Consider the following 21312-nt stretch of genomic DNA (forward strand, 5'->3'; position numbering starts at 1 on the left):
AAGTTGGTGGCCATTAATTAAGGTGGCAGATTCAGAAGTTTATGAAATCGGGAGCCTAAGAAAACGAATCATGAAAGTACATGAAATTAATATATTCGATCTAAAGCTCGATTTCGGTTAACTATTCCATAGAATTGAAGTGTAAAATTATTATAAGACATATATAGCATAAGCTTGATCAGGCTCGTAACAAGCCATACTCGAGCTTGACTCAAAAGTCTATCCAGGTAACTCGCTCGAGTGCGACTCGACCAAGTCTGAGCCGATTTTGAATATTTTATGCGTTGATTTCGGATAGATCTGTGTATAGGCTCTACTACAATTTGCCTCGCATCCATTGAACTTGCACTTACCCTAGAAGACTATATATAATTTAAGCTTGTTTCCTACACATTGAGATGAATGAAAATAAGTATTAGGATATGAATTAACAAATTATTTAAGGATCTCATATATATAAATCAAGCCACATAAACAAACACTTCATACACTATTACAATTTTGAATATATGCAGTTCCTTCCTATTTTCACTCCTAACAAGAATCAATGAACAATTTGAATCTTCTAGTAACCGAAACTATATAAATAAATAATTAATTAAATGAAGAAAAAAAATATGTAACTATATGGAAAAAATTAGCAAAACACTAGCATTCTTATGTATCAAGAAATAAGTTCTATTGAATCTGTATCATCCTTATTAACAATCAAAGTTAGCTCCTCAGCTCTTTTAGCTTGATCCCTCCAATCAGTGTTTATCAAAGTATACACCATCAACACTGCACAAGCAGCCTGTGATGTAACCATGCCTAGCCACAATCCCTGATAACCGAGCTTCAACAAGAAAGCTAGCGCAATTGATGTAGGAAGCCCTATAAGGTAAAAAGCGGCAACGTTTATCCTGACCCCAACTTTGGGTCTAGCAGAACCGGTTAGTACCCCACAAGCAGCCGTTTGCAAGGCATTTCCCACTTCAGCGAGGCCAATTAGTGGTAGGGCGGAAGAAAGCAATATAAGGATCTGACTTTCATTAGTATACAATATTCCTAGCACATTTCTTAGGGACATATATAGCGCAAAGATTATAAGTCCATATATAACCGCAATGGATATCCCAATCGCTGCAGCCCATTGTGCACGAGCTGGTTGACCGCCGCCCAACTCATGCCCTACACGTTGTGATATGCTTAAACTTAAAGCAAATGGCAACACATAGACAATTCCGGTTAGTTGCATTATGATTCCAGTTGCGGCGACACAAGATTGAGGATTCTCTAATAATCCACTAAGAAAAAGAAGGATTTCATATAACCACCACTCTAAACAAACTGAACAAACACTAGGGATTGATAAGCTCAACAATGGTCCCCAACCTCTTAAAACAGATGCCATAATGTTGGTCTTATTGGTATTCCAAGGATTGATTGCAACTTTCGACAAGTAAACATAGAGTACCAACCCAATATTCATGTTATATGTAAACCATGTCGACGACATTGCAATGCCCATGATTCCCAATTTTAGATAACTAACAAGAAAGTAATTTATAGGAAGGTGTAGGATGGTGACACAAGTGGCAACAATTGTTGTTGGTGAGTTTAATCCTTGTGTCCTCAAAAGGGAACGCAACGGTAAGAGGTGAGCCAGGGCAGGGAGTTCTGGGAGAGAAAAAATTAAGTATGTTCTTGCAACCTTTGTAATACTGCGGTCTTGACCAAAAACATGCAAAACAGGCTCAATGTTTAGCCATAGGAATGCGATGGGAATGGAAATGAACAACAGGAGAATGATGGTTTTGAGGTAAGTTTGGCTAAGGACAGAATATCTCTTGGCTCCAAAGGCTTGAAAACATATCGGATCCATCCCCATACAAAGTCCTTTCATGATTGACACACATGTCATATTTGCGAAACCGATGGCTAGAACAACTCCTGCTAGTTCCGATTTTCCCATGTGGCTTAAAAAGAGCATTGAGATTATGGACTTTGAGAATAGAAGATAGGTGGTTGTTGCAACTGGGCAGGCTGATGTTCCTAGGAGTATTACCTCTTCCACCACCTACACATCCATAAACAAAATCAAATTTTCTTTAGTCCCTAAGTTGCAACAACAGTAATAATAACCACATCCTTCACCAAAGACTTTTACAAAAGCATATATAGTTTTTTTTAACAACATATTATTCTATTCCTACACCTACATTACACGAATGTCTGAGATGGAATCCAAAAACTCTCGAAAAATGTGATGTATATATATAGTCTCTAAATTAAGTCGATAATTTTATGATTGCCGGTGACATATATATAAAACTATATATATGCCATTCACGTACATATCATCAACAGATTATTTATCTATACTCTAATGATCAGAACATTCAAATTTACCTTCACCAAATGATCACCAATTGAAAGAGATTATATGACTTTTTCTGTGGACATGCAGGAATACAAAATATAATGTACTAGCTCCTACAACTAAACATCTAAAGCCACATGCAGACTCTCCAACCCTCACGCCTTAAACTGTTACGTCATTAGTTAATTAAAGTTGATTAATTAAACCATTAATCATTTAATTAATGTCAATATATACTTACTACACTAATTAACATACTCTTAATCTGTGTTGCCTTTCACAAACATGCATTACTTTTCAGAAATTAAATCTAGAAAAATAAGAATCATGTGATGCTAATTACATTGGTTTATATATTCTTAATCTAATAGTAACACGCTTTTTGGTAACAAGATCAAATGATATTCTTTTTTCGGGAATTTTTGTATACCTACTTGAAAAGGTACAATCCAACTAAAGCACATAAATAATTGTTGATTAGTGTCTTATAATTTGTTGTAAATCCATATAATACTTACAACTTGGTGGCTTTTTCGCTAACCCTTTTCTAAACTTTTGTGGTCCGGAAAAACGTTTTCAGAATCTTTCATAATGCAAAAGTTGATGGTCCAATCTTCTTTAGTTTATTTGGGGCAACTTATTGGAACAAATTTATTGCTTAATTAAAGAAGGGGTTTATCTTAATTACTGCATTTTGCATATCGGCGATTACACTAAAATCGAGCATACATATACACACTTCGCCAAATTCGCTAATGTAATTAGTAAGCTAGTACAAATCATTCCCTAGCATTACACATACCCTATCATTTTAAGTTTGACTACTAATGGTGCCCTTTGGATATACAAACATTGCATATTGCATCAATGAGAAATTAGCCTGTTATCTATAGGGACCATGTATGAGTGATGCTTAAAGGGCTCTGATCGAGTAGTAATGTACGTTACTTATCAGTTATGTCACATTAGCTTCACGTCTTCACCTCATCACTTTCAAAAGTAATTTCAAACTGACACACTACTACCAACTATATATATCTCATCACACTACTACCAACAATATCTCGTCACTTCCTCGTTACTTTTATTTTTTATCATTATCTAATTACACAACAAGAAAATAAATCCCTTTTAACAAGGACAAAATTCGTATGGCGAAGGGCTCAGAGATGCTACCTAGGGCGTCGGTTTAAAGGAAAAAAAGCGACATGCATCGATGAGCAAACTGACTTCGATGTTGGGAGCCCTCTTATAAACAGAATAACGAAAGTGTAGCTGAATTATACTCTCTTATTATTGTTTATAATAAATGAAGTTCTTAAGAAAGTGAAAATTAATGAGTAGCTTATCATGGATGAAAAATACTTAGAAGAGCATAACACTAAGATTACAAAATCAACATAAGAAATTAAGGTAAATGCGGCACCCTAGCTTGGAAGAACCCAAGCCAGTCGTACAACCAACGTTAGAAGAAGTAAATCACTATGTCCCAAGAGCAAGGAGGAGGATGTCTAGCTTGAACATAAGACCTCACTTGTACAGCATTTGATGCACGTACGTACCAATTAATTTCCTAATATAAATTTAGTGATCAAATGCACAACTTCACTAGGAATATGCAACTCTACTCTTTAACTAATTGATTATTAATTCTATTTAAAAATCCCAAACATGAGAATGCAATAAGATCTGTGACATTTTTTGCATTCAAACTAAGTTTTATAGCTTCCCTACATGGCCACATTATTAATTCATAGTTGCCTTTCGGAACAAAAAATCGATAGCTAATTAGATCCCTAGCTACATTTTTTTAGTGTTTGTAAAAGAGAACAAACCTTATTTACAAGCACTTGTCGAACGTGACATGTATTATCTACTACTCCTGCTCCATGAAAGCCATTATTATCTTGAATCGTTGCCGGTTCATGGCTATGTTTAATCTTTTCCACACTAATTACAATGTCACGTCTATTAGTATCATCATTTTGAGGTGTTTCGTGATCATTTGCATCCATCAAACACGTGCACGCTTTTGTAAACACACACTAACTAGCTAGAGATAACTAGACAAGATATATATATTTGGTTGGTGTGTTTTTTTGTTAATAAAAAAAATGACAAAATGAGAAAAATGAAAGGAATTAGAAACTGCAGGAGTGCGGTAACAGAGAGGAATGAATGATAATGGACACAAAGAGAACATTATTTGAATGAATGCAGAGAAAAAGTATTCTTTTAGAATGATGGGCTGTTTTTCATGGGTGTACAAGAATATAATATAATATCATCTTAACATAAAATAATATATGGTCGCCAAGAAATTTATAATATCAAAAAATATATATATATATGCAAACCTTAATTTCGTCAAAGTAGGTTCTGCAGGTTCAATTCGTCGTCTAGTGGCTGGCTAATTTGGATCATGGCACACTTGAAGTGTTACAACTCAAATCCATGTCACCAACACATGATTTATTATTATTGCATCTACACTCTCCATTTTCTTAGGAGAAATGATTTTGGTGTCATTTTTTCTGAATAATTTATCAAAAACATTTATCAAGTACGTGTTTGTATATAGTACTCAAAAAGAATGGTATCAATAAGTATATATGAACCTATAATATATAAGGTCTCACATTTCAAAAATAAATAAAATTTAACATTTAACTAAGAGTAACTTGTAGTAATTTATACACCCGACGATTTGGGTCCATTGGGAGCAAGGCATGATTAAGCTAAAACAGATATAGAAAACATACACCGAGTAATATGTATGTTTTAAGTGTAAATAACGTATTGTCAATTGTTACGTTTATGTTTATCTAGGAAAGCGAAAAGCTCTTCTCCAAACTTTAGTTCGATTTATAAGCGATTTGTAGAGTTTATAAGAGCACTCCCAATTTATAGAACCTCATTAGTTGATTTCACGTTAGAATTTCTTTATTGACACATGTATACATACATCTATAATATAACTAAAAGAGGGGGTTTGGGATATACTTGGCACCCCTAATCCACCTTTTGAGTCTAATCCTTCATCCTTATTAATTCTCTACTTTTTTAATATTAATCTAAATTAATTTACACTTTTTGGTTTTTCATCACCAATTTACACTTTAACCCCAATCTAAAATAATTAATTTACACTTTTTAGTTTTTCATCATCAATTTACACTTTAACCCAATTTAAAAATAATTAACTTACACTTTTTGATTTTCCATCACCAATTTATACATTAATCCAATTTTAAAATAATTAATTATGCTTCTCAAAAAAAAAAAAACCTACGTCCGATCAAACCAAAAATAGTCGACTACTAGGGCTTTTTTTTAATATATTGTTTGTAGTAAGTTTAGATTTAACAAACTGTAAATTTTTAATTTAACTAAAGTTGGAAAAAAAAAAGAAGGGTAAACTGGAATCAATATTTATATGGAGTTAATTTTCATATGTTTCATTCTTTAGTTTCGTAATGATTAAATTGTGATATTGGTCATAGGGATTTAATATACTTGAATTCCAATTTTTAGCTTTGATTAATATATTTTAAGACTGCCCGTCCAATTTGAGCACTAGTCCATATATATACATATACATGATAGAAGAAAGAAAAAAAGAATTTCATAGCAGAGGCCCACATTTCATCACTACTATAAGGGTATCTCTAGTGATGGGTTGATCAAAGACTTATTTTATCTAAAAAAGCTATTGAAAAGCTTTTTATTATTTAGAGCAAAGACTTATTTGATCAATAGGTTGACATTCTTCAACCCATTCAAGGAAAAACTTTTTTTGTTACACTCACAATCTAACCAAAAAAAATAGAGGGAAATAAGCTTTTGGGATTATATTATTTTAAATAAAGATATGTCAAACTAAAAAAGCTATTAATAGCTAAATACCATTGTGGATGCTCTAACTCATATGTGCACCAAAAAGACCAAAAAAAAAATAATAATAATAATAAATAATAAAATAAAATAAATAAATAAGAATGTATTAAACGATGAAGGCGTCCTAGTAATGTTACCAACCGATGTGGCTACTGATGAAAGAACCCAAGTTCTCCGTTTGCACCACTCTTAAATGTGGTTCAAACGACAATGATATAAAATATACAGCCAAAAAAGACGAGAGGGCTTTGTGACGAAAGTCGAAAGGTATCATCATCAATAGCCTAGCTATTACACGACAATAAAAATTATGTTTTTCGACTGAGTTGATAAAAATAACTTTAGAAGCTAGAAATGTATCTTAATTCTTAAAGCTTTCCGTTTAGTTTTTTGTTTACCCACAGTTTGGAATTTTTCATTACTTCATGATACGGATTAATATCTTTATCCTTAGACACTTTTCGTCATCATTGGTTCTATTTCCCCTAAGTAAGTAATATGACTAAATCCATGGTATTGTTTATTAAAACAGTAAAACTAAGAGAGAAAATTATCTAACATATGTTTTTTTTTTTCTAGAAAATTACGACAGCAACCAATTTTCGTTGCGATTGTACCAAAATAGCTAAATTTTTTGGATTATCACAAAATAACCACCATAATTGCAATAATATGAGAAAATCGCATAAAGAACCTGAAAATCGCAATGAAATATCAAAAATTGCAACGAGAACATATAATCGCAATGAGAAAATCGCAATGCGATCATGATAATCGCAATGCGATTTTGCAAAATCGCAATATGTTGGCTTTGACCTTTTTTTTTTTTTTTTTTTTTTTTTTGCTTCTTATGGAAAATCGCTGTGTTATTCAAAAACGATTGTCGTATCTAAAACAAATGAAATCAAAAACGAATCAATCACTAGCAAATAAATAAATCTTCCAACAACCATGTTGTATCTAAAGAATAAACAATTAAAGTACTTTCAATGGCCCGCAATCTATTTGAAAGAAAAGCAAGAAAAATGAGATTTATATCAACAAGAAATAATTGATTAAAAGTTGATATGTATTTAAAGAATCACAAATGTAAGCTTGAAGTCAGGCGTGTGATTTGTATGTTCATATATGTATTTCTTTTTTAGCAGTATATGTATATGTTAAGTGTGAATGTATATATTTATTTTAGATATAGAGATGGAGATTTATTTTGGATTACAAGGGATTGTAAAGATCGAGATCTGTGAATGTGGGTGTTTGGTTGTTTAGATGTTTGGATTCAGATTTGACCATTGGGGAAGATAACAGATAAAATGACTAAAATACCATTATGTGCAATGCATATATAAGGGGTTTCTTCCATTGGAAGCAAAAAATAATAAAAATAAAAACATAATAAAAAAAGTCAAAGTCAACATATTGCGATTATATGTTCTCGTTGCGATTCTTGAAATCTCATTTCGATTCTCAGGTTCTCATTGCGATTTTCATGTTTTTTATGTGATTTTCTCAGATTATTGCGATTATGTTGGCTATTTTATGATAATCTAAAAAAACTTAGCTATTTGGGTACAATCGCAACAAAAATTGGCTAATGATGTAATTTTCTTTCCTTTTTTTTTCATATTGGAAACCCATTATCAACATGTACGTTGTATTTAAATTATGAAACAAATGTTTTTCTTTTTTTGATATTATAACATCCTATAGATAAAAAAAAAAAATTAAAAAATTCAAATGGCACCTTCCCATAAAGTTTAGCAAGAGTTTTGGATTATCAAAAAGAAGCTCAAAACAAACTTATCTTATTTGACTCTTCTAATTAATTAATTAATTTTAATTATTATATAACAATTGTGAACATGTATGCTGATTTTGTCTCTTGTCATTGAACAATGCATCGGGCTACCTGCTAGAAAGCCGGATGCAGTCCCTTAAGCTGTTTCTTTATTTTCGTTTTCGATCTTTAGCTTTTTCTTTGTTCGATCATGTTTTTAAATAAAGTTTACTATTTTCATTTGTCTTCCACTTTCTACAATTAATTGTATAAAGCTATTACTCTAAGTCTTCAACTATGTTTTCGTTTGTTTCTTTTTTCTTTTTTTGTTATGCGAATATATTCCTCTTTTTGCATTTTAGGCTTTAGCTATTCTTTTTGGTCAAGTCTTTTAATAAATTAACTACGTGTTTATATCTCTATTTTTTTCTTTAACTAATTGTCTAATTGTATAAAATCACTATGTTTGCTACATTTTTATTTGATTTCTGTTTTCTACAACTAATGTATTATGATTTTTTCTGTATTTGATTCTAAAAGTTAATTGTACAAAGGATTGCTAAAAATATGTATGAAAAGTTACGCTAATTATTTTGCTATCTGTTATACGATTGTTATATATCTTATATATGTTGATATATGATAATATTAATCAAAAGTTAAGGATGCAGATTATGCAAATTGTTATCATAGGTAAAAATTCAAACAATAGTACATTAGCGTTCTATATCTTTCTTTGCTCTCTAGTAATATTTGTTCACAGTAAAAGGGAAAAAAAAAAAAAAAAAAAAAAAGAACAACCTCTCATACTTACAAGTTTTAGAGTTCTCCATGTGATCTGATAGCGTTAATATTCTAACATGCAGAAACTAACTTTCAAGTAAAGAAAAAGATTAATGAGTTCTGTGTATATTTTCTTTCATAGAATTCATTCGACTTTCGCCACTCCCCCAGACATGCTACTTTCAGCTACAGTCTCCTTTACAAACCTGGAAGGAAGACCATATGAAATCACCATTCTCAGAGACACGGAAATAATTTATCAACCACACATTTGGAATCTTATACTATAATACTAGAAGTGTTCCCGTCGAGTGGATTGGTTTTAATAACTAGTGGAATTCTAGTGTAAATCAAATTAAAAGAAATTCGTAAAATTTGATTGGTAAATGTGGCAAAAGGGTGACAGTGACCGTTCTATAAAAATCATCAATGGGATCTTAGTAAATACTAAGAGGCCACAAATGAAGACTATTAACTAATCTAATTTTCTCAAGGATGACACTATTTGTTGTAATTTGAATGGTGACTATGTTGAGGTCACCTAAATGATACGAGTATGAAAAGTAAGTGTCATATATAAAAATCAACTTGAAATATTATAAGAAAGGAACATAACAATTGAGAGGCCATTTCATACCTAAATTAAATTTACTTAAAAACAGGTTTTTTCACAACAACAGACCATTGCATACCTTAACTAAATTAGAAACGGGTTCAACGGTTTAAAAACTCTTGAAATCTTTCCAATTACTAAAGATCTTTGGAATGAACATAGGAAGTATAAATGGGTAGTATGCTTTAACACAATACCCACTGATATACCTAGAAATTTTGCAACTCTTAGATGAAAATTCATAATATCACTATCAATAGGGCACAAAGATGAAGCGTGAACATGAAACATACGAAAAAGACGGAAATGATGGCATTACCTTTCTATTTTATCACGTGAAGATTGCAGAATATAGATGGAAAGGACAAATGACATAAGAAGTCCTGCTCACAAGGAAGAGAACTATCATAAACTAATGCTTTTGAATTATCAAAAATAAGATTATAAATCTTTCTAACGATGAGGTGAAGTCTTTCTACAAGGAATTTCCTTGGCGTTTTGCAAAAATGCTATCTTTATTAATTAAATGTCTAAATTATATACTTTACCTGATCCAAAGAGAACATAGAACCCAGAAGTAACATCTATTTCTGATTGTTCCTCCCTGTAAACAGTCATTCATCAGTTTCAAGAGGAAATATGAACATGTTGTATGTAGTGTATGTGTATCCATGTTTTACATAGTGGTGACAATTCAGCCGCGTTGGATAGCAGATCAAGATGAATTCATGTTGAAACTAGTACATTTTAGTATAGGTCAAAACGGGTGGGTCAGTCAGGTTGACCTGCAAACCCCTATTTTGTCAATACTTCTATATAAAGTTCAGGCTTTAGTTGCGATTACAAAAACCATATCAGCAAAACAATAATCTAAATCTTGAATAAACAGATTAGGAAACTGTATGCACTAAAAAAAAACTGTCAGAAACTTGCAGCGTGCTTCTCTTGCAGCTTAACTTAAAAATTCCGACTCGTTTGGTACCAAACAAAACCCAAACTAACAGGTTCATGAGTAAACTGTAGAAAATAGCTACCTCTACTTTTACTCAACAGATGCTAGTTTTTTAACTTTGATGCAACATAAACTGAAATTACAGATTGGTGTAACCAAACTAAGTGACAAAAAAGGACTAACCATGTGTATCTGACAAGAACGTGTTTTGGCCATAATTGTGCATCCCAAAATTGCTTGCCAATGTCAGGATGCTGCTCCACATCTGCTTGGCAGAAATAGAAGTAAACTTGTCATCTCAACCCCGTAAAATTTAAAAGGACATAAAACGTCAGCTTAAATAGATTTACACCATGAAAATTCAATTTTTCAATGAACTTGATGGGCATCCATTGTGACAATACTCTTTCTGGTTCATGGAAATTATTGCTTCTGCCTTCTAGAATAAAACATTCAAGGCTCTTCATACTCATTTAGGTGGAGTTGTTACATAGATCCAGCAAATACTGGGAACATACAGTGGGCTCGACTTTGTTCCATGATCAAACAAATTCATTCTCTAATACAAAATTTTCCAATCCATAGATGATTTACTTTGTATGTGATACATTATACATGTAAATTTGGCATAATAAGTGATTCAGCATATATGTTTTTATTAATAATGGTCCAGCTATGATAATTACTTATGAGGGTGAAAAGAATAACATGCTAGCAGTTATTCACCATACAAGATATATTGGAACATTTTTCTAAATATTTGCTTTCTTTTACATAATAGAATCCTGTGTCCATTGATATTGCCGGACTTGCTATAAGAATCCAAACAGCATCAGCTTTCAACCCTTTTACACAACAAAACCGAAAAAGAAAAAAACGTTTACTTGCTCTTGGAATTTGAACCCATTAATTAAGGATATGACCAAAGTTTTTCTACCCACAATCATGTAGCAGAAAACGTTTGTAGCCAGATCAACTGAATTCTTCCAGAGTGATGCTTATTTGAGAAAAAATATATTTTCCTTTTCTTCCCTTTCCGTTTTTTTATATCATAGTTATTGAGTTCAAACAAAAAAGACTAGAACATCTTGGGAAAACAATATTGGAGGAGATTAAAATGCGACTTATCAAATCTCTAATAAAAAGATTAGTTTAAACTCTTAAAGCTATGAGATGGCATCCTATATTTTTTAAAGTATTCAGTACATATACCAACATAGAATCAGTCGCCTATTGTATGATTGATGAAGTGCCAAACACCCAAACCATCACATATAGCTTCAAGAATCACCATCCATATTCCCTGATCGAGTGTTCATGAGTTTATTGTTTAAATAGTGCATTTGATGATAAAGTTACAGCTAAACATTGCTACCAAAAACCCTTATACACCAAGTAAGGTGAAGTACAGTGATGGCTACATCAATGTAGAACAGTTCTGGCCACAGAATTACATATTAATAACAATGTGAAGTAAAAGATATGGTAACTTACAATTATGTGGCATGTCTATAACCTTGGCAGTGACACCAAGAAAATCACTTCCAGAGTACCTCTGTATGAAATGGAAAACGTTAGGGGGCGTTGGGTTTTTGATATGGAATTACAATGGATTTGGATTGGATTTAAAGAGGAAATGAGAATGGATTTTGAAACCCGCCATCTTTGATGGGTTTATAAGATGGCTATTTTTATGGGTTTGATATCCAATTAATAACTTCAAGGCAATCAACCAAACACTCTCATGGGAATGAAAACTAATTTTTTCATTCCCATAGCTACAAACAAACACACCCTTAAAACTCCATGGTCACATTATTGAGAGGATTATATTTTTCCATCCAAAAGGGCCTTACCAAATGCACATCAATCATGGGGACCTCAGAACTCTTCCGATTAACCACAAGTAGCCATGGAATATGATACTTTTCTTTTCCAACTTGAAATGATCTACATGTCATTCATTCCTGGTGTTAGATGAATAAAAAGTAATGTGGACTTTAATGCTACAACTGCTGTAAAATTCAACCACTGTGATAATAAAGAATCCAATCTTGTTCTGTGGTCGTGTGGATTCATAGATATGAACAAAAAGGATAGTAAGCAGGAAAATGAAAGCATAAATTGGAGTCAATATAGTTATGCATAAATATTAGTCATTAGAAAATAACATTTGAACTTCATTAAGGTAAGGATTCCATACTCGGATTAGGATAGTCATATATGCAAAGATTCCATAAAATATAGTAGATGCTCACATCTCAATCGTCAGTCGCACCATCCAAAAATCTTTTACATTTTCCATACAACTTCGTTGGGTGAACATAGCAACAAAAAACAACTATCCTTATGCATAACAGATAACTCTTAACAAAGTGTTGTGAGAAGAGCATGCATCAAAAATATAAAAATAAAAATAAAAAATAAGCTTAGGGAAAAAATGTTAAACGCATGTATGAAGAAAACCTTATGGATATATGTTAAAAGCATCATATCACTATGCATGAAAAAATGTGCACCACGAATGGAAAGACAAACAGAATATATGTGGTTGCCTTGTCTAGTACATAAAATTAATGACCAAGGCATAATTTATGTTTACAACATTACATTCTCAAGTCTAAACATATTCAGGTACAAGATGTTAGGAAGAGTAGGGTTGCACAGCGGAACAAAAAATAGGAGACCAGCTAGGGTATACAAACTTGGTCCCCAAGAAACCTAATTAAATACTAACTAAAACCAGCCCTTAATTAAAACAGGCCCAAATCAAGGACTTCACACCCGCCTTGCGAAAAACTTCAACCCGCCTTTCTAGCAACCAATATCCCAGTCAAGAAAGTAATCCCAAAACACTTGGAAAAGAAGTACACGTCCACCTCAACAAACAAACCAAACTTCAAAGTTCAACACGTAGCACACCTAGTTGCAGCGGACCTCACTTGTTATATAGGCCCGTTGGATCCCCACATGGCCCCAACACGAGCAGACCGCATCTTCACATCCTCAATCCCATCTCACTCCCACAAAGTAGATTCGGGACTTCTCAGAGGAATACTCTCCACTGACGGTAACTTCTCAGGAGAGATTTCATTCGGATCCCTAGACTTTTGAACCCAACGCAGATTCCCTAACTGTGTCGAACTCCTCCCACTGTGACGAAACTCCCGTACACGTTTAGACTTCCAAATACTTCCGAATACGCTCAAGCAGATTACTTGGGAGTCCCGAAGTTCTTTACCGTCGACTGAACTCGCTTGAATAAGGAATCAGTGAGCCCCAATTTGGCATTCGTCTTTGCAGGGGTTGTCACTTCCCAAGACGGAACAGGCACAAGATACAACGAACTTTTCTTGAAACCCCTAGCAATAACTCAATGTTTCTCGAAAACCGTCCACTTTCCTCCACCAAACTTCGCATCAAAACCTTGATCATCTAATTGCCCAACAGAGATTAAACTTATTTTGAGCTCTGGAACGACCCTCACGTAAGCAAAGTTCTGGTAATACCGAAAGAAGTATCCAAGACAACAATACCTATGCCAATCAAATCAAGAAACTTTCCGTTTCCAAGCCTAACCTTGCAAAAGATGACATTTTAAACATTCTGCATGCAATCAGCACTGTGGGTCCTGTGACCCAAGGTTCCACACTACTAAGTTCAAACCTTCATTGGAGTTCTTATTAGGACACGAATTCCAAGATCCCCTGTCTCGTTGCAATCCCAACAACGCATGCTCGACCGAGTTCAAGATGGACTCCTGCCACGACCCTTGCCACTATTCCTGCTATTCCCCTTCTTGCCAACATGTAACGTCTCAGAAGAAGATCCCGACTGAGTACCTCTCCGGCGAATGTCTTCACCCAATACCAAATCCTGAATCTTTTCAAATGTCATATCATCGGTTCCCACCGAGCTAGTAACGGTTGTCACTGTCCCGGACCATATAAGGCAATAAAGATAGCAATAGTATAGCCTTGGTCTCATCATCAAACTTTATCTTAACATAAGACAATATGGACAAGATCGAGCTCAATTTGTTAATGTCCTCGGTCACTCAGACCCCTCTTTCATTCTCATCGTAAACAGCTCTCTCATCCACAACAACCTTATATCTTCCAGACTATCAGTCAACAACACAAAAAAAACCCTAAAACAGGAACCCTAAACCCGAGATCCACCGGCAATAGTCGGCTACAAACAGTGGTAGTTTTTGGTGATATACAGCAGCAACCGCTGCAAACCAGCTTCAGAACAGATCTGACAGGAAAAAAACAGCAGTTCCAGCAGCAGAAGATGTTGGGTTTGTGCCTTCGTGGAGGCTTGATAGGCCAACCCAGTTTAAAAGGTTGTTAAGGCAGCGAGCCTTACAGCTTAAGACAAAGTAGCCCCTTAGTTAACTTAGGCCTGGTTGCTTGGTAACTTGGAGATTAAGTCATTAACCCTAATGTGTCTATTGTAAATATATTGTTATGTACTTGTAATTCCTCATCACGAGTGTTGAGAGGCAGAAAGCTTAATAAAACATTCTAGTTGCAGCCCGTAGATTAGTTCACATAGTTTAGTGTGAGATACCACGTTAAATCGCTCGTGTTCTTTTTTCTCTGTTATTTCTGGTTCTTATTGTGTATGTCCGCAGTTTTATTCCTAACAACTGGTATCAAAGCTAGGATTTACACAGATCACACAGCCTTCACCAAGCCGTCACCCAGTTTAGGGTTCCAGCTAAGTCCAGCCGCCGTCACCCAGATTAGGGTTCCGGCCAGCTCAACAGTTGCCGCCGCCAGTGGAGGGCGCCGCCACTTCTGCTTGAGCTCTAGCCGACTGCTAGGGTCTGTCTATTTGAAACACCACCGAATCACCTTGACTGCTACTGTTTTGCAGCAGTTTCAGGGGCTTCCGCCGTTCTGCCGCCAGAAACAGCCACCAAAACAGGCCTGATTAAAAATTAGGGTTTTTCTGTTTTCAATTTTTGGCAGTTGTTTCAGATCTAGGTCGTATTGAAGTTGTGAGTCAATTCCAGCAGCTAATTGGGATTTTATTCAGCTATTTAAATTCTGATTTGGGGTTCTGTCTCATATCAGTCCGATTTAGGGTTTCAGTGAGAAGTTTCAGCCACCGTTTTTTCGGAATCCAGTCAATCAGCAGCAGATTAGGGTCTAATTGGACAGATTAGGGTTCTCGGCAGATTTTGGGGATTTTGGATTTTTTTTCGTGATCAGATTTTCGTTTAGTCAGTGTAATGGCAGAATACGGAAAGATTACGATTGAAAAGTTTAATGGAAAAGATTTCAGTTGGTAGAAGAGAAGATGCAAGTAGAGGATTTGCTAGTTCAGAAGGAATTAGATGTGGTATTGTCGGGTGAAAGACCAAATATTATAAAACCAGACGAATAGGAAACTTTGGATAAGAAAGCTAAGGCAATTATTCGGTTGACATTATCTAAGGATGTTACGTTCAACATTCTGAAAGAGAAGACAGCGAAGGAAATCATGGATGCGTTGTCTAATATGTACGAGAAGCCTTCAGCAGCAAATAAAGTTTTCTTGATTCGAGATTTGGTGAATACAAGGATGAAGGAAGGAAGTTCAGTAACTGTGCACATCAATATGAATTCGATTTTGTCTAGACTTGAGTCAGTGCAGATAACATTCGATGAGATAACATTTGATGATGAGGTCCAGGCTTTGCTACTGTTATCTTCATTACCTGACAGTTGGTCCGGAATTGTTACAGCCGTTACAAGTTCAGCAGGATCCAAAAAGCTCACTTTTGAAGGGATTCAAGATTTAATTCAAGGCGAAGCCGTCAGACGAAAGAATTTTGTTGAATCATCAAATGACTGACTTGTTATGTAAGTAGAGGAAGGAGTAATAACAGAGGTAGTAGAAGCGGTAACAGAAAAAGCGGAAACAGTCTAAGGCTCGTAATGATGTCTAAGGCTCGTAATGATGTGACATGTTGGAACTGTAAAGAGGTCGGTCATTTTAGGAATCAATTTCCGAATGAAAAGAAAGAGGTGAATACTACTTTTGCTTCACATGATAAAGCAGATGCTTTAACATGTAGTGTAGAAAGTAGTGTAGATTCCTGGGTAATGGATTTTGGAGCTTCGTTTCATGCTACCCACGACAATAAGACGTTGAAGAATCTTAAAATAAGGGACTTCGGAAAGGTTAAGCTGACAAATGATGATATACTTGATGTTACGGGCATAGGAGATGTTGATAGCCGGTACTACTTGGACTTTGAGAGACGTGAGGGTTATTCTAAGCTTGAAGAAAGTTTAATTTCAGTTGGGCAGTTGGATGACTCAACACACGAGGTTAAGTTCAAGAATGGGCAATGAAAAGATGTTAAAGGTAATCCCGTGATAGCTAATGGACACAAGAGAGGTTCGTTATGCTTTGTTAGCTTGACATCAGAAGATCAGAATAGATCAATTCTGAAGAAAAAGGAAGTCCGGTTCACAGAATCTCGTGGGCAGAAGAGGGTTTGCTTTGCAAGAGAGAAACCTAGAGCCAATGTGAAGATTCAGGATGAACGAGTTCGAAAGGTTAGACCTGTAAAGGGACATCGTGACAGTGGGAACACTAACAGTAAGATAGTCAAAGCTTCAGTTACAGCTTCCATACGACAGTGGGTTGTGAAAACCAAGACTGATAAAGTCTCTCCGGATGAATTCTTGCTTATAAAGAAGAGTGTTTGTTCTCAGGATTTCTTGGGATCTGGCGGTTCATTTCGGTGAGAGCCGGTAGAGACAGAGGACGAGTCAAGGGCACAGATAGCCGTGAGTGATGAGTTGAAGCTCACTGGAGTTTCAACGGACCTTCAGGTTAACTCATAAGAAGGTCGCTGCAACTAGGATGGAATGATGGAGTTACTAGATGTATAAGTACAAGCATTCACAGCGGAAGGCGGTTTGAAGATTATCAAGCCTCCAAGTGGGAGATTGTTGGGTTAGTGGAGACTTGATAGGCCAACCCGGTTTAGAAGGTTGTTAAGGCAGCGAGGTTTACAGCTTAAGACAAAGTAGCCCCTTAGTTAACTTAGGCCTGGTTGCTTGGTAACTTGGAGATTAAGTCATTAACCCTAATGTGCCTATTATAAATATATTGTTATGTACTTGTAATTCCTCATCACGAGTGTTGAGAGGCAGAAAGCTTAATAAAACATTTTAGTTGCAGCCGGTGGATTAGTTCACACAGTTTAGTGTGAGATACCACGTTAAATCTCTCGTGTTTTTCATTCTCTGTTATTTTCTAGTTCTTATTGTGTGTGTGTGTGTGTGTGCAGTTTTATTCCTAACAGAAGAAGGTTGCGACAGCAGCAGAACAGCAGCTTAATAAGCAACAAACAGCAGGAACTGAACAGATCAAAAAACAGACAGTAGCAGCAGCAAACGAATTAAAATAATTCGAACATCAGCAGCCACAACCAATTTTCAATCAATCTGATCACAGAAACCCTAGCATGGCTCTGATGCCACTTGTTAGGAACAATAGGGTTGCACAGCGGAAGCAAAACAGAAAATTAAAGAACAGAACAAGAATTAACGTGGTATCTCACACAATGTGTGTGAACTAATCCACGGCTGCAACTAGGGAATTTATTAAGCTCAATACAACCAGGAATTACAATACAACAAGGGATATAAATAGGAGAACAGCTAGGATAAACAAACTTGGTCCTCATGAAACCTAATTAAATAACCAGCCCTAACTAAATACTAACTAAAACCAGCCCTTAATTAAAACAGGCCCAAATCAACGACCTCACACCCAACACAAGAAACTCTGAAACTGATAGAACTTTTGCATATGGTCAGAGGTGAGGACGTGAGGTGAGACAAATATAAACAGTCCTACGTCTAGAAAAAACTATCTTACTAATGACTCATAGGGAATTGGTTACTTTAACAATGGTGTGACAGATACACCACATGAAGCATTGAAGCTTGTTACATATGGAGAGTTTTGTTTACATTTGAGCGTATAGAGATTCACATGTTGTACTTTTATTATGTCATAACAGTTTACTAAGAAAAAGGTCTATTTCACGGATCAGGATATTAACAGGATCAGAGATCAATTAAGAAATGTTTATAAATTAGTACTAGTCTACTGGTAGAGTGTCATCCAATCATTCATACATTGTCTATGCGACTAAAGTCCGTGTTGATTAATGGTGTATTATATATTTCATTTTTCTAAATTTTGCTACATAATATTTTTGCATTTTCAGCAACCAAAAACAAAACAAAAAAAAAACCCCAAAAATCAATCTATCAAACATTCAGCAAACAGGTATCTTGAACACCTTTAGTTGTATTACAGCTAAACATAACAACCAAAATTTTCAAATTGTGGTTTCAGCTACTCGTAAGTCGAAAAGTAGGTGGTCGCTCTAGAATTAGTCAGCTCGAAAAGCAAGTTAACCCAAATACTAAATTACACTAAAATGTATACAAAAATGAGTAAAAAGGTATCTCACATTTTGTAAGGATCAGCACCAGTGAAACCAGTTGGCTTAGATATAGGAATCAACACCTGCAACAAAATTATTTATAAAAAAACAAAATTTTTAGAAAAAATTCAACAAATTTTAAAAATATATAAAAAAATAAAAAATAAAAAAATTACCTCACGATTTACACCAAAGATAGGGCAGTGGCGACCAATCATATCATGCCAAACTGTTCTTGACTGTTCAAAATCAAATACCCACAAAATCAAATATCAGAAAACTGGTTTAATTTATATGGGTATTTGTGTTTATGATATAAGATATAGATATAGATATTATATATACATACAGAATGATATTGACCCATTTTACTCATGGGAACGATATCTCCAGGTCGATAAGCTACACAATCTGAAGCCATGGATAATAATAGCAATAGTAGTAATGGCAATGTGGTGATTATTGTGAAAAAGTAGACATTTTTCGCCATTTTTGAACTGGGTAAAGGAAAAGCCCTAGAATCAAAGTTTCAGTATTTCACTGCACACCTTGAGTCCTTGACCAACTGATTTATTTATATTTTGATTTTGACTAAATTAAATTCCTTTTCCAACTTTTTTTAAAAGTAAATTTTGCCGAAAAATTCGTATCATCATTTATTACATAAAAAGGTAAAAAAATACTGTACCAATTTATTATTTTATTGTTATGAGTTTAATATTATGTTTTGGAAAATTATACATTCTTCTAATTTATTTTTTTAATTATAAAATCATGTCATATGCAAAGATCAAGAGATGGAAAAAATTAGAGATAATACGAGTATGGTATTCGCACAATGCGGCGGTGATGACATTAGTTGCGATGTGGTGGCGTTGGTGTCAAGTGGTGTTGGTAATGATACAAATATATTTGATTTTTAGGGATAGTGAATTTTTTTAAAAGATTATGAATGGTTGTGTAAGTTAATTAATTAAGGGTAAAATGATAATTTCGCATGTCTCAAAATTGTAAATTTTTCAACATAAGGGTATAACTTTTATATAGTAGTATAAAAGTATAGATATAGAAGTATAGATAAGGGTGGACGGAGTGGGTGAGGCACCGGGCCGGTACCGGATGGCACACCGCCCCGACCCCCCGGTACCGGTTGGGTGGGGAGGGGACTGGGCACAGTGGTGCCGGTTTGAGTGCCGAAACTTTTGACCGTTACAAAAAAAAAAAGGCAGGGCCTACGATGAACGTCTCTCTCTCTCTTTCTTCTTCTTTCCTTCTTCTTTCTTTCTTCCTTGTTTCTCCATTCTGCAGTTTTGTTTAATTTTTTTTTCTTTCAACACACAAATCACACACACAAATAAGACACACAAATAACACACACATATATTTATATTTTCGGAATCATGAACCCTTTTTTCAACAATCCTTTATTTCTTGACAATCACGGCCCAACACCCCCAAATTTCCAATCGGACTCGAGTTCATCCGACGAGACGGAACGGTATATTAATCTATTCACAATGGCGCATTATGCGATTCAACAAGATGTCTGTGATACTGCCTCCTCTTCAAGAACGTATACAAGACGCGACGATCGTGGTGAGTCTCACAACCGTCTTTTTCGAGATTATTTTGCCGAGGAACCGAAATTTAATGAGACTTTTTTTAGACAACGGTTTCGTATGAGTAGACGGTTGTTTGTGAAGATAGCTTCAGATTTGGAAAACAATTTTAGTTTTTTTCAAAGGAAGATCGACGCTCGTGGTAAATGGGGGTTTTCGGCTTTACAGAGATGCACATTGATATGTCGTATTTTATACCCATTTCCCACGGTTTATATAGTTAAGTTAGCATGTTTAATGAGTCGTTTTGTATACATTTGTTGCGTTTATGGTATTTGTTAGTGTTTCAGGTTAGTAGCAGATACTTGAGCGTATTTCGGAAGAAAACGACATTCTTGGAGTGAAATAAGTGCTTACGGATGATTTCCGGGTCGTTTGGATGAAGTTTGGTGAAAGTCAACAAAAGTCAAACCTGGAATCAAGACAAGCTGCGCAGCAGCTATAAAACAGAAGATCCAAGCTGCGCAGCAGCTGTAAAACAGGGGGGCGAAGCTGCGCAGCAGCTCGTCTAGTGGGTTTCCAGCAAAGTCAATAAAAGTCAAGAAGTCAACTGCGGTCAAAGGGAGCTGCGCAGCAGCTTAAGTTCGATTCTGCACATGATTTTTGGGAAACATATAAATAGCTTGTTTTTCATTCCAAAACCCTATGTTACATTCTCCAGCCGTTTTGTAGACCCTTTGAGGAGACTTTTGATCAGATTTCTCATCTTTGAAGATCGATATTACGATTGGATTATTCTCGTTATTTCCGTTCAATTCTTTGTACTCGGTAACGATGAATTCCTTCATTCTGATTTGTTATTTGTATTTCAATATGAGTGGCTAATCACTTTTTCATCCATC

General features: G+C 34.9%; 2 protein-coding genes across 2 annotated transcripts; both read right to left on the minus strand.

Annotated features, from left to right (window-relative positions):
- Positions 1 to 486: 486 nt before the first annotated feature.
- On the minus strand, positions 487 to 4377 carry LOC122583176 (protein DETOXIFICATION 53-like). The gene is made up of 2 exons (XM_043755603.1): positions 4198 to 4377; positions 487 to 2059 (listed from the first exon to the last, which is right to left on the minus strand). The coding sequence occupies exons 1-2, from the start codon at positions 4375 to 4377 to the stop codon at positions 665 to 667; spliced, it is 1575 nt and encodes a 524-aa protein (XP_043611538.1). The 3' UTR covers positions 487 to 664.
- Positions 4378 to 8695: 4318 nt separating this feature from the next.
- On the minus strand, positions 8696 to 19405 carry LOC122582281. The gene is made up of 9 exons (XM_043754651.1): positions 19201 to 19405; positions 19028 to 19090; positions 18879 to 18934; positions 12241 to 12334; positions 11879 to 11939; positions 10568 to 10649; positions 9981 to 10036; positions 9752 to 9815; positions 8696 to 9025 (listed from the first exon to the last, which is right to left on the minus strand). The coding sequence occupies exons 1-9, from the start codon at positions 19339 to 19341 to the stop codon at positions 8965 to 8967; spliced, it is 678 nt and encodes a 225-aa protein (XP_043610586.1). The 5' UTR covers positions 19342 to 19405; the 3' UTR covers positions 8696 to 8964.
- Positions 19406 to 21312: the final 1907 nt, after the last annotated feature.

Source organism: Erigeron canadensis, chromosome 9 (genome assembly GCF_010389155.1).
Source record: "Erigeron canadensis isolate Cc75 chromosome 9, C_canadensis_v1, whole genome shotgun sequence".
NCBI classification, from domain to species: Eukaryota; Viridiplantae; Streptophyta; class Magnoliopsida; order Asterales; family Asteraceae; genus Erigeron; species Erigeron canadensis.

What these genes read in the sequence shown, in the direction of transcription:
- LOC122583176 (XM_043755603.1), bottom strand. Translation starts at nt 4,377, where the DNA reads ATGGATGCAAATGATCACGAAACACCTCAAAATGATGATACTAATAGA. An exon ending in GACAAGTGCTTGTAAATAAG is followed by an intron (nt 2,060 to 4,197) that starts GTTTGTTCTCTT and finishes ATGGATGTGTAG; the next exon opens with GTGGTGGAAGAGGTAATACT.
- LOC122582281 (XM_043754651.1), bottom strand. Translation starts at nt 19,341, where the DNA reads ATGGCGAAAAATGTCTACTTTTTCACAATAATCACCACATTGCCATTA. An exon ending in TATAGACATGCCACATAATT is followed by an intron (nt 10,650 to 11,878) that starts GTAAGTTACCAT and finishes TCTGCCAAGCAG; the next exon opens with ATGTGGAGCAGCATCCTGAC. An exon ending in GTTCTTGTCAGATACACATG is followed by an intron (nt 10,037 to 10,567) that starts GTTAGTCCTTTT and finishes GACTGTTTACAG; the next exon opens with GGAGGAACAATCAGAAATAG.